Below are 17,153 nucleotides of genomic sequence, written 5' to 3'. Positions count from 1 at the left end.
TTACATTATATATATGCTTTAAATTGATTTACAACATTTCTGTTGCAAGCATGTCTGAAATAAAACTTACTTTATGCTAAAAAAAACCTACAAATAACCCTCCCTTGCCATAAATTTGGTTGGTGTAGGTTTGGATGCAGTTGATGAGTGCGTTTGCAATGATTACCTTGTGGGTATTCCAGTTGTCATGGTGGTTCTAATTAGGGGCCTACCCCTGGTCGGTTTTCTTGTAGGTCCTTAGGGTAGACTAGCTTCCACACAACATTTACTATTTGACCGGTAAGCCTACGTGTAACTATAGTTGTAATAACCATAGTCCTATATATTTTATATATAATTAGTTTGGCACTTTCGATCTCTATTGTTGGAGATGAAACTGTGAGGCTAGTAGGTTTTACCAAGGACTAGTTGAACACAAGCACGAGATGTGTATACTTGAGATACTTAAAGAAAATGTATCTCGATTGAGCCTCTATGATATGTATCTTGGTCATGACCATCGAGCGGTTTCACAGGCTTATGACATAGATGACTGACAAGCTATTTGTCACTCTCCGCCCTAGGAGCCCCTGGGTCTAGGTGGGGCCAGTTAACACGTGGCTGCTTTCTAGGATATCAAGACATCTCTCACACAACCAACACAAGTCTTTTCTATACACTTTGTCTTTACTCATACGCACCCCTTCCGTGTCGGTCACCCATCCCAAGCAATTTGTCCTCACTCATACGTACCCGAGAATAACTTCCCGGTCGGTCACCCATCCCAAGATTGCTCTAGGCCAAGCACGCTTAACCTCAGTGTTCTCTTGAGATAAGCTTTCGGAAAATAAGTTGCAACCTATTGGTATGAGTATTCTATCAAATCCTCGGGCATGTTAACACGTGGCTGCTCTCTAGGACATCAAGACTTCTCTATAAGAGATCAAGACTTCCCTCACACAACCAACACAAGTCTTTTTGGAAAAGAAGTTGCAACTTGTTGGTATGAGTATTCTATCAAATCCTCAAGCCCGTTAACACGTGGCTGCTCTCTAGTACATCAAGATTTTCCTCACACAACCAATACAAGTCTTTTCTAAGCACATTGTCCTCACTCATACACACTCCTTCCCGGTTGGTCACCCATCCCAAGCAATTTGTCGTCACTCATGCGTACCTCGGTCGGTCACCCATCCCAAAATTGCTATAGGCCAAGCATGCTTAACCTCAGTGTTCTCTTAAGATAAGCTTTCGGAAAAGAAATTGCAACCTGTTGGTATGAGTATTCTATCAAATCCTCGGGCCTGTTAACACGTGGCTGCTCTCTAGGACATCAAGACTTCTCTATAAGAGATCAAGACCTTCCTCACACAACCAACACAAGTCTTTTTGGAAAAGAAGTTGCAACTTGTTGGTATGAGTATTCTATCAAATCCTCGAGCCCGTTAACACGTGGCTGCTCTCTAGTACATCAAGATTTCCCTCACACAACCAATACAAGTCTTTTGTACGCACATTGTGCTCACTCATACACACCCCTTCCCGGTTGTCACGCCCAGAAATTTACACCAAATTTCTGAACAATAGCATATATTAAATCTCGGTCCAGGAATCAGTCCGAGTACACACTATGACAAATCAATACACAGTTCCACGACTTAAAAAAATAAAAACAATTATCTATCGAAATGCAGCGGAAAAGGAAAACAAGACTAGACCATCTAATCTTGAGCTTCAGCTGGCGATGACGGCTCCACACCACAGGCATTCTCGACGGCGGACTGAACCTCACTTTAACCTTCGGAACAACCTTCTGACTCAGGCTTTGGCACTTGCTCTGGTGGGGGAAAAATTAAGCAAGGCTGAGTACAAACCACCGTACTCAACAAGTAACACCCAAGAGAGGAGAATAATGAATGCAATAGGGTATCAAGGATAGGCTAAGGTTAAATTGCACAAAGCTGCAGTAATTTAGCAAAAACAGTAAATGAAATAGACTGAAATAAAAGTAAAGTAAACATTTAAAATAATCATCCACTGTCCAACGTTACACCACGTTGCAACAGGCCCAAACTACTGTCGAACGTTACACCACGTAGCGACAGGGTCAACCCTCTGCCCAACGTTAAACCACGTTGCGACAGACCCAAACCACTGCCAACGTTACACCACATTGCGCAGGGTCAAACCAGTTCCAAGATTAATAAAATTATTAAAGGGGTTCAAATAATCCCAGTGAGTCTGTCAGTTCGCCCAATAACCGCGGGCACGGCTATTCAAATAGTTTTACTCTGCAGAGGTGTACAACTTTACCCACAAGACATGGCTGCCAAGCATGTTACCATGCCCCAACGTATCACCATGATACCTCGGTACGGAAACCATGATAAGACCTTTCACCTAACCCTCCCTAGACAATCGCACCACACTTCAGGTTTCACCCCCTCCTTTACACCAAGTCGGGCAGTCCCCTCTTGTGCCTTGGTAGATCCGGAAGCAGCAGAGGCTTTCGTTACACCACGATTGCCCGTCCATACTCCATCACGCCCACCCTTGCCTCGGTACGTCGAATAGGGACAAGCTAGATTACGAGTCTCACCGTTGCTCATTCTGGCTTGTGGTTAGTACGTGTAAGACTTTCAGGGTTTCCTGAGAACCGGTCCTTAATTGCCATGGGCACGACTCTCAAAACCATGCACCCACAGCCCACCATAAGCAATATTTTAGTTGTATTAATCCTCAACGGGATATTAATAATGATTACAACCATTAAAGGTCTATTAGAATGTAACAGTAATTAAATAATAATTGGTGAGCTAGTTGAACTAAGCATAGCTAAGCATTGCCTAACCCTAAGTCTAGTCAAATTAACCCTGGGATGACAATAATAATAAATGGGGATCAACGGGTATAAAGGTAAATGCCCAATAAAGTAAATACATTTGAATACAATGCATGTTTGAATGTAAAAGCAGGGGAATTTTATAATCATGGGATCAATATGATCAAAGGAGGGTGCCACTTGCCTTGCTTAGACCCACGAGGAACTTCAGGGACGACTTCGGGAACGGACGGCGCTGCGACGGGGTCAAAACCTACGACAAACAAGGCAAAACAAGAAAAACAGGCTATAAAACTACTGAAACAGAGAAAGAAACTATTTTTAATGGATTCTTGGCATTTTTCTGGATTTAATGAATCTTGAATGGACCTAAACGGAGACTAGATGAATTACTTATGAATTTTACAAGATTATCTGTGTTTTTAAACTAAACAGAAAACCTTAATGAATTATTGCGCAATTAATTGGAGGCAATGACGTCAGCAGGGAGAGAGAGGGAGTGCTGACATCCGGGTCCCGCTGGACAGTGGGACAAGAGGAGAAGAGGGGCTGACACGGGGGGCCCAAGCGGAGAGAGAAAGGGAGAGATGGAGGGAGCTGATGGAGCGGGCACCACCTGGCGGAGAGAGGGGGCCAACACGTGGGCCCGAGTTGTCGGTAGGGGCTTGCTGACGAGCGGCCCCAACCGGGCAACCAGTCAAAGCAGAGGAGAGGGGGGCTGCTAGGCCAAGCCGAGCGGCGCGCGGGCCCGGGCAATGGGGAGACGGCAATGATGACCGCGGCGACGCTGAGGACGGCGACCGGCGGACGGCGGCACGGACCAGCGGGTATGCGGTGGACGGCGGCGACCCAGTGGGTGACGGCGCGAGAGCTGGCGATGGCACTAAGAGCGGCGGCGCTGAAGGGACAACGGCGGCGACTCGGGGAGGACGATGATGACGGCGCGACGGGAGGGCGACCACGCTCCGGCGTCGACAAGGTCGCGTCGGCGACGGTGAGGCGAGGGTAACGACGGGCGGAGAGGCGATGGTGACCTCTGGGGCACACACACGCGTGGAGGAGGCGGAGGCGAAGGTGGTGGCAGGCAGAGGGATCGAGGCGGCGCAGTCGACCGGTGGCGCGGGTGTGCACGGGTGTGGGCGGAGGGAGCTCAGCGACGACATCGCGAGGGTGACGGTGATGGCGGAGGGTGGTGGACGGCGGTGACGTCCGGCAGGGAGTTGGCGAGCGATGGCCCCAGGCAGCGTGGCGACGACGTGCGACGCGGCGGTGAGGGTCGGGGAGAAAGAGGAGAAGGGAGACCGGGGCGGCGCCGAGCATGGCCGGGGAGAGGAGGAGGAGCGGCGTGCGACGATGGCTTGGCAGCGTGGCGCGTGCGCGGGGAGGCAGAGGAGGTTGGAGGGAGGGGAAACTGTGGCGAAGGTGGCCGGGGACTGGCGGCGGTGTCGGCGCGACGACGGCTTGGCATCGCGCGGCGCGGTGACAACGACTGAGGGGGCCCGCTGCAGCAATGGTAAGGCGAGGGGGACGATGCCAGGATGGCTCATCAGCGGCAAACAGCGGCACACGCGCATGGCGGCGGCACATGGGCTGGCGGCGGTGGCCGAAGGGGAAGAAAAGGAGGGAAAGGGGAAGGGGATGCTCACCGGCGGCGCGAAGGGCGGTAGCGAGTCGGCGTCGAACGGGAATGGGTGATGACACGGCTCCGCGACGGCGACCGGAGGTGAGGCGCGAGCTCGACTGGCGGCGGCGAGGCAAAGGGCGCAGCGACGGCTCGGGGACGTGCGAATAAAGGCGGCGGCGGCTCGAGGAGAGGGGGATTTATAGGTGGCGGCTACCGCGCGTAGGGCGGGGACGTCGTTAGCACGGCGACGCGGATTGCGGCCGGTGGTTGGCGACGGCGCGTCCGACGCAGAGGAGGGCGGGAGGTTGTTGGCGGCGGGCACGGATTGCGGTCGGTGGTTGCGGCGCAGCCGTTGGGCTGGCGCGGCCTGGGCACGGCGTGCACGTGGGCAAGCGCGAGGGCGGCGCGAGCGCAGGGCGGCGACCAACAGTGCGAGCAGCATGGCGCGGTGAAGCGCGGTCGAGCAGCGGCGAGCGGCTACGCGGTCGGCACAGCGGGGTGACGCCGGCCCGAGAGCGGGGCGGCAGCGGCAAGGAGAGGAATGAGGGGGATCAGGAAGAGGCGACGCACTCCGACAGCGGTGGCGACCTGCGCGTGCAGAGACGAGCAAAGGCGAAGAGGGACCGGCGGCGGCCGGGGAGACGCGGCAGCGGCCAAGCGACGACGGCGCGGCAGCGGCCACGGCGACCGAGCGAATGGTGACGGTGACGCGGAGCAGCGGTGACCCGAGGGCGGTGCGGTGATGACGGCGAGCGACGGCCAAGCACGGGCGCGAGGCGCGCGCACCGCGTGGCACGGTGGGGACGCGTCGCGGCGTTGGCTCGGCGGCAGAGGCGAAAGGCGGCCGGTGACACGGCGCGACTGCGCAGATGCGGCGCACGGTGGTGAGTGTCGCGACGAGGCAGAGCGGAAGCGTGCGCAGGTGGAACGGCGCAACGCGGACGGTGTGGCGGCTAGGCGCGATGACACGACGTCGGGCGGCGCGGAGCGATGCGACGGCGGGCGCCGAGGGAGAGATTGAGGAGGAAGGGGAGAGCTCACCGGGTGGACAACGACGACGGTGGGGCGGCGGACGACCGACGATGGCCGATGACCGGCGGGCGAAGGCGCAAAGGTGGAGACCGGTGGCGATGGCCGACGGCGGGGAGCAGCGCCCGACGGTGAACGCGGCGGCGACACGATGGGAACACCGGGCGGCTCGGGAAGGCGACGACGACGCGACGGGCGCGGCGACGCGACGACGCTCCGACGACGGCGGGGTTGCGTCGGTGTCGGCCGGAGGAGCTAGACGGGCCCGACAGGTGGGGCCCACCTGTCGGTGTCCTGGGAGAGGGAGAGGGAGGCGAAGAGGACTTGGGGCTCGGCTGTTTGGGCCATGGCCTGGCTCGGCCCGGTGCGGGAGGGAGAGAGGTAGGGGCGAGCTGGGCCGGGAGAAGGACTGGGCCGGCCCAGTGGGAGAGGAGGAAGACGCTGAAGGGAGAGTGAGGGAGGGAGGTGATGCGGACTTTGAGCGTCGGTTGGGACACGACTCGGGAAATTGCAGACAGTACACGCATTCACACGACAGAACCAAATCATGCACGAATTAGAGATTCATACGACAAATTAGATCCGATACGTGAAACCGTGAACTGTTAGCGGAACAACGGCAGGAGTTAACGACCCGTTAAATTGAGATTTAACGACTCGCTAAACTAGAATTAGACGACTTTAACGTTAAACCAATCTACGCTTACGAAATTGAACTCCGCACCGTAGATCAATCTCATGCTAGCTAATAGATTGGAAAACCTAAGCAATTACACGGTAGATTAACGATAGATTGATTTGCATGAATGAAACGTATGCAAACCTGAGGTTTGGTGGAGAGATCAGCAACGGATTGCGGTTGTTCCTTGCTGTTAGGCTAGAAAACCTGAACAATTAAACGGTAGATTAATTTAGATTGATTCGCAAGAATAAAATATATGCGAATGTGAGATTTGGTGGACAGAGACCAGCCGGCGACGTGCTGCGAACAAGGATGCAGCAGGGCTGCTAGCGGCTTGCTGCGCAGCTGCTGGAATAGGGGCGGCACAGCTGTAGCGGAGGCGGAAGAGACGACTGGAGATGCACGGGAGAGGGAGACGGGGAAAAGAGGCAAGGGTGTAGGGGGTATTTATAGGGGGAAGCTAGAGATAGATCTTGTTATCCATCCCTTATTAACAAGGAATAGATAATGTTTCAAGGGGATAAGAGTTAGAATTCTAATTAATTGGAATTGATTTTTTTGGTGGAGATAGAGATGAGGCTGCATGGCTTGGAGAGGAGGAGGAGAGGATCATACAGTCCAGGGAGGAGGAGGAGTTCGGCCAAGGGAGAGGAAAAAGGAAAAGAGAAAAAGAAAAGGGAAAAAGGGAAAAAAGGAGAAGGGAAAAAGAAAAGAAAAAGGGAGGAGGGAAAAAAAGAAATTGCCTCCAATTTTGCCGATTTTTATTAAGTTGATTAGAGCAAATTTTATTTACTGCAATTCAAATATAAATAATGTTAATCATTTAAAATGCTTTCAGGACATTTTAGAACATCCGAAAAGCTTCCAATTAAATTAAATTAATTTATTACACTGAGTTTTCTCCTGAACTTTAATTAATAAATTATTTTTAATGCATTATTTACTTATTTCTTGGCTTGGGTAAAACTCAGGGCGTGACATCGGTCGTTCACCCATCCCAAGCAATTTTTCGTCACTCATGCGAAGCCCGGTCGGTCACCCATCCCAAGATTACTCTAGGCCAAGCACGCTTAACCTCAGTGTTCTCTTGAGATAAGCTTTCGAAAAAAAAGTTGTAACTTGTTGGTATGAGTATTCTATCAAATCCTCAGGCCCGTTAACACGTGGCTGCTATCTAGGACATCAAGACTTCTCTCTAAGAGATCAAGACTTTCCTCACACAACCAACACAAGTCTTTTTGAAAAAGAAGTTGCAACTTGTTGGTATGAGTATTCTATCAAATCTTCGAGCCCGTTAACACGTGGCTGCTCTCTAGGACATCAAGATTTTCCTCACACAACCAATACAAGTTTTTTCTGCGCACTTTGTGCTAACTCATGCGTACCCGGGAATAACTTCCTGGTCGGTCACCCATCTCAAGATTGTTCCAGCCAAGCTCGCTTAACATCTGGGTTCTCTTGAGATAAGCTTCCCGAAAAGAAGTTACAACCTGTTGGTAGGAGTATTTTATCAAATCCTATTAAGTCTTGGTCTAAGATGTACAGTTTTCTTACAATTATATCCTTCACTCTCTTTTCAGCATCCCAAATATTATAACGAACTACGTTAATCGAGATTATGGACATATGAGGTGATAAATGACTATTATGTATGTATGGATTTCACTTGCCGGAACGTACATAGTGTTAACAAGGGAAACTTGTCCATATAAGCTATACCATGATTTTAAATTTAAAGATTTCTAAATATTACCGCTCCGTTTCACATCGTTCGAGTTTTTAGCCCTACTTATATTGACCATATGGATGCTAGTAAATATATATATATATATATATATGTATATATATTAAAATTATATCCTACTATCAGGTGTAGCTACTCCCTGTACGTCCATGATGAAAAATATTTTCGTAACTGTTTCTGCTCCCACTCAACAGAAAGTCTAGACACTATTAAATCTCATGTGAATGATACAACTACATGTATAGAGTTTTTACTTTTCGTTAAAAGAGAAAAATATATATAGAGGTGTTTCTGTACCTTAAACGTGAAGGGAGTAGCTACACTTGATAGTAGGACAGAGGCTTTCTATATATATATATATACACACACACCCCAAAGATATATTCAACCATGTTTGAATATGGGTAATGTTAGAAAATTGTACGATATAAAATGGAGGGAACGTGCATGTATTAATGTTCCTTAATTATTGAGCTTTATAGGTTTGTATTTTTTCGGTATTTCTCGTAATTGCTTCGTCTCTATAGTCGATCGCTATGATGGGTACATTACAATCTATTTTTTATAACTCATTCTCACTATTATATTAGCTACAAAGTCTTTGCAGCACCACTTAATTATACTACCTCTATTTCATATTGTAAGGCTTTCTAGACATGTCTAAATTCATTTATTGATGAATGTATATAATTGATATATATGTGTAGATTCATTAGCATCCATATGAATCTAGCCAAGGCTAAAAAGTCTTATATTGTCAAACAGAGGGAGTAATATTATGGCAACAAACTGTCTTGTCTGATGTTAACGATAATCAGCACCATATCCTTCGATTGCTAAGGTTTGCATTATGCCGAAAGATTGCCGAATAAGGCAAAATTCAGAACGTCAGGTGAAACATTCAGACAAAATTTCGATGGAAGTTATTCATTTAAAATATTGCCAAATGGTAGACAGCTTGAAATCTCTCCTAACACAAAAGTGGACATTTATACTCCTTTTAAAAAATTGTGGTGGTGGCAGTATGAATTAGGAAATTTGCTACCCCACTGAGGCCGCGTTCGGTACGAGGGGAGGTGGGTTAGTTATTAATTATTAAAAAAATGTGAAATAGATTAATATGATTTTTTATTCGTAAAAAATATACTATTTAGCAGTTTAGAAAGCATGCCCGTGGAACCGAGAAGATTTAAATATCTTAGGGGCCGTTAAATCGTGCGTACGTACAGCGTTGCTCCATCGATTGCAAGGTGAGATGCCATGGACGTTGTTTTTATTCCCGTCGGATGAATATCCACATGGTCTAGCAGACGTCGGATACCTCAAAATTTGAATTTCTTTTCTAAACTTTTCTAAACTATGGAATAGCATTAGATCAGAAGAATCCATGCGTACGCACGTATCTCAAAGACTTTCCGGAGAACCCACAAAACAGCCATTCACCCTCGATCCATGGCAGATATTTTAACAGGTAAAGTTGACACGCGTGGAAAGAAGATTAATTCACACCCATTTTTTTCTTAGGCTCATGTATATAAACCAAAATTTAAATTTTCAATCTTAAATTTGGAGTTGATTTTGGGTTTCTTCACCGAAGTTTATTTTCTAACATTAACTTTTAAGAATACATGTATAAAATTTTATTTCTAAATTATTTTTATTTGTAAATGTGCCGTTCAATCCGCTTAATTGTTTTGGGGAAGAAATATGCCGTTTGATCCGTTGAACTTTAAGTCCACGTTTAACTTTTCATCTTATTAAAAAATATATAATTATTAAATATTTTGTTATAATATAATTTATTATTATAAGAACGTTAAGTATGTATTATAATTTTATATATTTAAATATAAATTTTGAATAAGATGAATGATCAACGACGTCGTATAACAAAATATGGAGTAGTTGATCATCTCTGACCGTGACCGAAAATACAAAGATGGGAAGGAGCTGCACGCAACGGATATCAATCAATCAAGCGATACTATCTTTAGGAATTTTATTATTTTTTGAACCATTTTTCTATTTTAATTTTGAAACTAAGTCCTTCGAAGACATATTTCCTAATCTGAACATTCTTGTCACCCCACCTCACTTGGACATGGCCAAATAATATTGTCGCATCATGAGTAGTTACTCCTGTAGTATTCTTGTATCACGACAAATAATTAACGTTGCTATGTCTGAAGGTTTCCCCACAATGTGTTGAAAATCTTCTTAAAAATGTAAAAAAATCACAAGTATTCATGGGAATATATATGGCGTTGTAAAGCAGTTTGGTGATGAAATTTTATGAAAATAAAATTGCTATGGTCAAATTCTATGCGAAAACCGATAAAATGGGGAAAATGAATAAACGTATGTAGCACATGCATGAGTTTTAAACATATATTTATATAGTGGACACGGTAACATTTCTACTAATAGATATTATATTAATGTACATGCATGGATTTTAAATATTAAGGGGTGATTGTTTACTTTTTCATGAAAAAATCCAAACGACATATTGACAAAACAAAAAATAATTTTTGAATAAAAATTTTATATACATATCTTTGGTGATCTAAAAACCAAGAATGAAAAATAAACTTCGATGAAAAACCCTAAAATTGACTCTAAATTTAAGATTACATTAAGCAAAGGTCATGTTGAATTTCTCTATTAACCAACTAATATGTCCTACATATACCAGTATATTACAATATTTTTCCATACTTTTCGTATACATTTTATTTGTTTTTCATTTTTGTTTGCCTTGGACACAACAGCCTATGATTTTCACCCCAAACCGTGTGATTTTAGCGAGGAAACCGCATATAAATTGAGGAGACCGTGGAGTTTAAATTTAAATACATAAATTCAATTTATGGTGGTTTTTACGGTTAACACGCGCTAACAGTGCTACCGGTGAGCGATCTCAGCGGCTCGATATATATGCGGTGTTACAAACCTTGCACTTCTGTCTGGCTGGCTCGGTGAAATAACACTATGGCCAAAAAGGTTTGATTTAGAAATACTTTTACGAGGGTTTAGTTTTAAAATCAAAAATATATATGTCATTCTTTAATTAGCGACAACATGCCTTTGTCGAGCACCAGCCGTGAAGATTACTGACCATAGAAAAGACGGCTTGACTCTGGGTCAACCTGATATCTTATTCCGTCTTGCTCCATTATTTGCACATGACGACACGAGACTTTTTTATTTTTTAAACCTTTTTAATAAATAATTGTATTACTAAACATCACGAAAAAAATATTTTCACCATAAAAAATTTTTGGCCACGCAACAACATTATTGACAACACAACGCTGTGACGCATAGTTTTTGGTGTGGTAGGCTTACCACGCCATTATCGGTGGCATGACACTGGTGGTGTACCAAGACTGCCACGTCAACCAGGTTGCGTGGCACCGTTGTTTTACCATATCATCAATATTAACGTGTCAAAAGATTCGTATGGTGGAAATTCTTTTGTCCAACATTTAGTAATAAAGTTATTTATTAAAAATAATTTTAAAAAAATCACGACAAGAAGAGCTAGCTTTTAGACTTGTAGTCTTGTACTGAGCGCGTCTCAGCAACCGGCTGCCGCGGCGACGCTGCCACCAGCCGGCGACGGCGCAGCACGGTGGTGCAAGGTGACTGAGAACGACACTTGTTTTCAGGCGTTAAGAGGACGGGCGTCCGCGCCGATGTTGCCATGACCCTGCAACAAATGGTCTAAGCTGTATTGGAACACTAGCTCGATCCTAGCTTTTCTCAACAAAACTCATTCGACAAATTTACAATCCATGGATCGATATGGAAACGTAAGATCGTTAGCACTCTCGTCTTTTCGTTTCTGTTTATAGTTTTAAAATAAAATTTTAATATTTAACCATTAATTTAGAGTTAATTTTAGAGTTTTTTTTAAGTTTATTTTCTAGTCTTTTTACGTAGCCAAGAATTACGCATACCAAAATTTTATTTACAAATTATTTCTGTTTTACAAATGTCGTTCGGTCAAACCATCACGGGCAAGGCACCTGTGAGCCTGATATTTCTGGCCAATGGTAGGCTATATGAGCTAGAGGTATTGGAAGGACGGTCTATAAAGTGCCTGAGTGAAAACTGTAAAAGAAAATAGTAGCATATGTACCGAAGTGATGCTCGGTTGGTCATAAATCAATCGTGATTGAATCATTTCGTGGTGAGTGCGACACGATACTAAAAAAAAATCCAGAAATAGTCGAACCCTTTGAAAGAGAAGCAAATGCGGGTGAGACAGTTGTGTTTGTGGTTAATGTGGAATCAAATGTCGGAGTGAACGTAGCTGTACATGGAAGTCGTGTGTCTGCTTCCTGCAGTTTCTCTTTTTCATATTCCTTCATCCCAGTTGCTTACTTTCTCTATCCCAAAATAAATAATTGCCTTGTTATTTTGGACAAATTAGTATTTCATTAAAATAATCTGTCTCATATCTATTTAATTTTTTGTGATGGTAAGATACGTACTTAGTATGTGCATGTCTCTGTTTACTCAGGTTTCTTTCCTTCTAAATTCGAAAGTAGTGGCACCAAATTAATTTTAACCGTTCATGGCAATAAATTTTTTTTAATCCTCTCTTCATGATCTTTGCGAGGATTTTTTAAGTGCACCCAATTAAATTTAACTTTTTATTGAGCACTAATCGAATGGCTCATATTGCTGTGAACTCATTGGCGGTAAGATGTCTTTTATTTGTGTTTACATTATATCTTTTTTGTGTGAACTTAAAGTATATATATTGATGCCAACTAGTAATGTACGTTTGCTAACGAAATGGACATATTTAGTAACGTAAATAGATAACCTAAACTCTTTCAAATATAATCCTATGAGCAAAAAAAAAAATTTTCAATCTATCAAGTATTTGTTACTCTAACTATGTAAAAAAATTATGAAAAAATAGCAGCAAACCATATTTTAATACTGACTATTGTAGCTTTATAAATTTAATTGTAGGTTGGTACATATCGCAAGTATGAGCTTCCAAGTTTGGACAATAATTTCATAATTGGTTTAACCAATTTCATATGCTAATTTCAGAAATGTTACAACGATAAGTTCAGACACTAGAGGTAGAATGACTAAAAGATCAAGTTCACGCATTGTAAGAACACTTTTATTTAAAAATATATTTACATTATATAATATTAGCATAAAATTTAAACTTTATAAGGTCAAATTTAATGAAAGTTACTTTACGCAAATATATGTTGTATTCCATAGATCTTCCCATTTCCTTCTGCTACATATTTTATAGTGCATAATTATCAAGGGATAATTTTTTTTTACCCATGTTTTGATCTCTAATATTGATTTTACCCCTTATTTTTAGGGTTTTATTTTTACATCTGCTTTTTTGAACTCAATCAATAGTTTGCTCCTCTTTTGGATAGAGAGTACAAATGGTGTTAAGTCAGCCGTTAAAGTACCGTTTTACCCTTTGTCAAAATTTTCATTTTTATCCCTATATTTTTTATCATTTGCAGTTTTGCCCTTGTTCTAAATCACACCAGTATATATACATCAACAAAAACACTGTTAAGAGATAAAAATAAAATTTCTGGCAAAGGGTAAAATGATACTTTAATGATTAACTTAGCACCGTTAGTATACACCATCGAAAAAAGTGATGGACTGTGACTTGAGTTTAAAAAATTAGGGTAAAAATGAAAACCTTAAAAAAAGAGTAAAATCGAGATCGAAATAGGGGTAAGAAACTAAATTGCCCGAATTACCAAAGGAGGGGTAGAGAGAGTGTCACATGGATCTCGTCGGCTCATTGAAACGAAGATGTGTTTAGCCGGTTGGATATATCACAATTATACTGAGTGAAATGAGCCAGTGCACTGTACGATAGGGATAAGGTCACCGAGATAGGAAGAGTAGCACTCATGCACAAAATCAGAACAAGTTATGGTTTGCGGTGCGGAGTACGTAATCTACATGAGGACCTCACAGTAAATTTCAACAATTCTGCACTAACTATTACTACAAGTGAAAACTTGACGGGCTGAGAGTCTGAGACCACTGGACATGCATAGAGTGACCGGATTGTCTGTTGCCAGTGACGCATCCGCGCAACCTTCCAGCCTACAAGTCTACAGCATTGACGGTGAGATGATGATCGTGTTTGTGTAGCTAGCTCTCTTGTCGAGCCGTCAAGAGAGTCGAGACTCGAGAGTGCTTGACTGACTTGTAATAGCATCTGATATCATTATCCACAGTGTGTCCCCCAACTAAACCTTTCGGTTAATCCGTGCTTAAGCTGACAGTGAACTCCTACGTGCGAATCTCCCCTCGTTGATCCCAATGAAAAAGGTTGAGATTTTTATGCAGGTACGCTGCTGCAACGGCTCCAATTTCCCTATACACTGTGTTGGCCATCGATCCCATCCATGGAGTATTGCTGCTCTGCTTTCCTGCATATGTATGCTGCTGCTGGCCTGCACGCTGCAGCAGAGTCGAGGGAGGAAGAAAGGGGCGTAATCCTACTTGTTGTTCTGCTCAGATGAACTCGCTAGGTGCAAACGAAGACTCTTTCTTGGATCAGGTCAACAATTTGGATGGCTAATCACCTCACAAGTTTAATTCTGCTATCTATATGCTTTCACAGATCAACATGTCATCGAAATGGCTTCCCTATTGGCGCAAGAACTGCGCGATGGACTCGCCGGCATGAACTCGTCGACGGAGCGGGCTGACGGCGAATCTGCTCCGCCGCCGATCGTCATCGACAGGGTCGCCGACATGACCCGCAACGTCGACAAGCAGGAGTACGTGCCGCACCACGTCTCCATCGGGCCGTACAGCCGTCGCGTCCACCCTGCCCTCGCCAGGGACGCCGACAAGATGGTTCGACTTCAGGAGGTCATCTCGGCGGCGGCCGACTACTCGGCCGCGCCGCTGAGGCTGGAGGACTGCGTCGTCGAGCTTGCGCGCATGGAGCACAGCGTGAGGAGCTGCTATAAGCATCGGTTCGATGTACCGGGCAAGGAGTTCCTGCGTTGGCTGCTGCTCGACGCCTGCTACATCCTCGTCGGCTTCGGCGACGTCGTCGTCAAGCGCCGCCGACCCGACGGGGAGGAGCACACGGCGGAAGCGGTAAATGGCGTCCTGCCAGGACGGAGCCACGTGGGCGGACGCCATAAGCGTTTGTTCCTGCACCGGCTGCTGCACATCCTCCGCCAACTCGGCGGCATCGTACGGCGTCGCCCCGATGAGCCCACGGCGCCGTCCGTGGAGATGAAAGCATCCGCCGTCCACCGGCGGGAGACCGTCGAGGTGGTCCGCGACGTGTTCTACCTTGCAGAGAACCAGATTCCCTTCATTGTCGTGGACAGGATCTACCAGATGGCCTTCCCGGACAGCAGAACTCCGGCGTTGGACGCCTTCGCGAGGTGCGCACATGGTCTCTTGGGGAAATACTCGATCGCGACGCCGACCAAGGTGGAAGAACCGGAACGGTCGCCGGAGCCGGCCAATCTTCTGCACCTGCTGCACATGCACTTCAGGCCTACCGTACTCGCGCGCCCAACGGGCAGTCAGGGTGGTGGCGGCGGTATGGCCGTCGGCCGCTGGCGCACGGCACTGGATTACTACTTCGCCGGCGTAACGTTCAAGAAGCGGCCTCTGAATCATGGCGGCGAGGGCGCCGCCGTCAGCATCCTCGACGTGAAGGTGAGCGGCAGCGGTGGCACGCTGGAGGTGCCCCAGCTGAGCATCGACGCCGAGACGTGGCGGCTGTTCCGCAACCTGATGGCGCTGGAGCAGAGCAACCCGGTGGCGGCGGGGAGCCACGTGACGGCGTACTGCGTGTTCATGTCGCAGCTGGCGAGCACGGCGGCGGACGTGGAGCTGCTGTCGCGGCGGGGGGTCATCGTGCACGGCCTCGGCAACCACAGCGAGGTCGCCGGGCACTTCGCCAACCTCTGCAAGGGTGCGGTGTTCGAGCCGGACGACGCGGAGCAAAACTACCTGAGGCCGGTGTGCCAGAAGCTGGAGAAGCGGTTCCGCAGCCGGCTGCGGCGGTGGATGGCGTGGCTGAGGAAGAAGTACTTCGCCAACCCTTGGCTGGCCGTCGGCCTCGTGGCGGCCGTCGTCGGGCTCGTCTGCACCGTGGTCCAGGCGGTTTACTCCGTTCTGAGCTACAAGAAATGAGTGAACTAACCGAAATCAAACTCGAAACATGATGACATGGACCTGGGCGTGTGACGTGTATCAACATGTATCTATTAGCAGATATGTATTAGTCCATGTGTGTTGCAGTTTATAGGAGCAGATGGAGTTTCATTGTATAGTAAACTAGATACATTTTTGACGTTTTCTTCGCGTAGTTTGAGGAATTCTATGGTCGACACAGCTTTGTGAGGCTTAATAGAGAGCATGGTGCCCGGGAACACGGGTGCTAGAAAGACGATGGCAGGTTAATTTTCAGTAGATCGGAGCGGCCTGGATCTGGAGGCTGTCACCTTCGACGGTATGCATGGATGCTCTAATAGCGCGCAAGCACGGGATATGGTTTGTCTATATTTGCAAGGGTCCGCCTAGTGATCAAATGTTTAAAAATTTTAATTACATCAATCAAATCCGGTCACTGTTGTTCGATGATAATCTGAAGGCGTACACACAAGTTAAAAAGCTCATGCACGCCATCTCTCTCAACCCCTATGCACTGGGCGCATGTTTGATAGAACAACAAAAAATCAAACATTTGATCAATAACAAAAGTGCAATTGAAATCCGTAACTTCAGACATTGGTATCACGTAACTTCGACATTGATAGTGGGCCAATAGACTCTCGATCCATATACCAATGACAAAGGTACGGTGACTTCGACTGCGGAGGATCTCAATCCTCACTCGTGGAGGGGTGACCACGGAGGAGGTGAGGAGGGCCATGGCGCATATGCCCAAGGTAATGGCCGATCGTCGCGGTGTTCCTCTCCATTACTGATGTGATCTAGATGTATTTCTAGAGAGATGATTGTATTATACTTTTTGTTTATGATATGATACAATTAAATGGTATTCTATCTTTTAAAATAGATAGTGTGGAATGCCCGTACTAGGGGTATCCGTAGACTACATGTATACATACAGTCGTAGGGGTACCGAATAGGAAGGAGATTATATCTGTATGCTGTATGACATCAACCAGAGTTTGGTTACTGTAGGATTGCATGCCGCATGTACCAGATCCAAGTTGTAACCGAATTATGA

At 45.9% G+C, this 17,153-nt stretch overlaps 1 protein-coding gene across 1 annotated transcript; it reads left to right on the top strand.

Annotated features, from left to right (window-relative positions):
- Nucleotides 1-14,112: 14,112 nt before the first annotated feature.
- LOC102721388 lies at nt 14,113-16,519 on the top strand. The gene is made up of 2 exons (XM_015840381.2): nt 14,113-14,454; nt 14,547-16,519. The coding sequence occupies exons 1-2, from the start codon at nt 14,442-14,444 to the stop codon at nt 16,088-16,090; spliced, it is 1,557 nt and encodes a 518-aa protein (XP_015695867.2). The 5' UTR covers nt 14,113-14,441; the 3' UTR covers nt 16,091-16,519.
- The last annotated feature ends 634 nt before the right edge of the window (nt 16,520-17,153 follow it).

This window comes from Oryza brachyantha, chromosome 8 (assembly GCF_000231095.2).
Source record: "Oryza brachyantha chromosome 8, ObraRS2, whole genome shotgun sequence".
NCBI lineage: Eukaryota > Viridiplantae > Streptophyta > Magnoliopsida > Poales > Poaceae > Oryza > Oryza brachyantha.
This window is presented reverse-complemented; position numbering and strand designations above follow the sequence as displayed.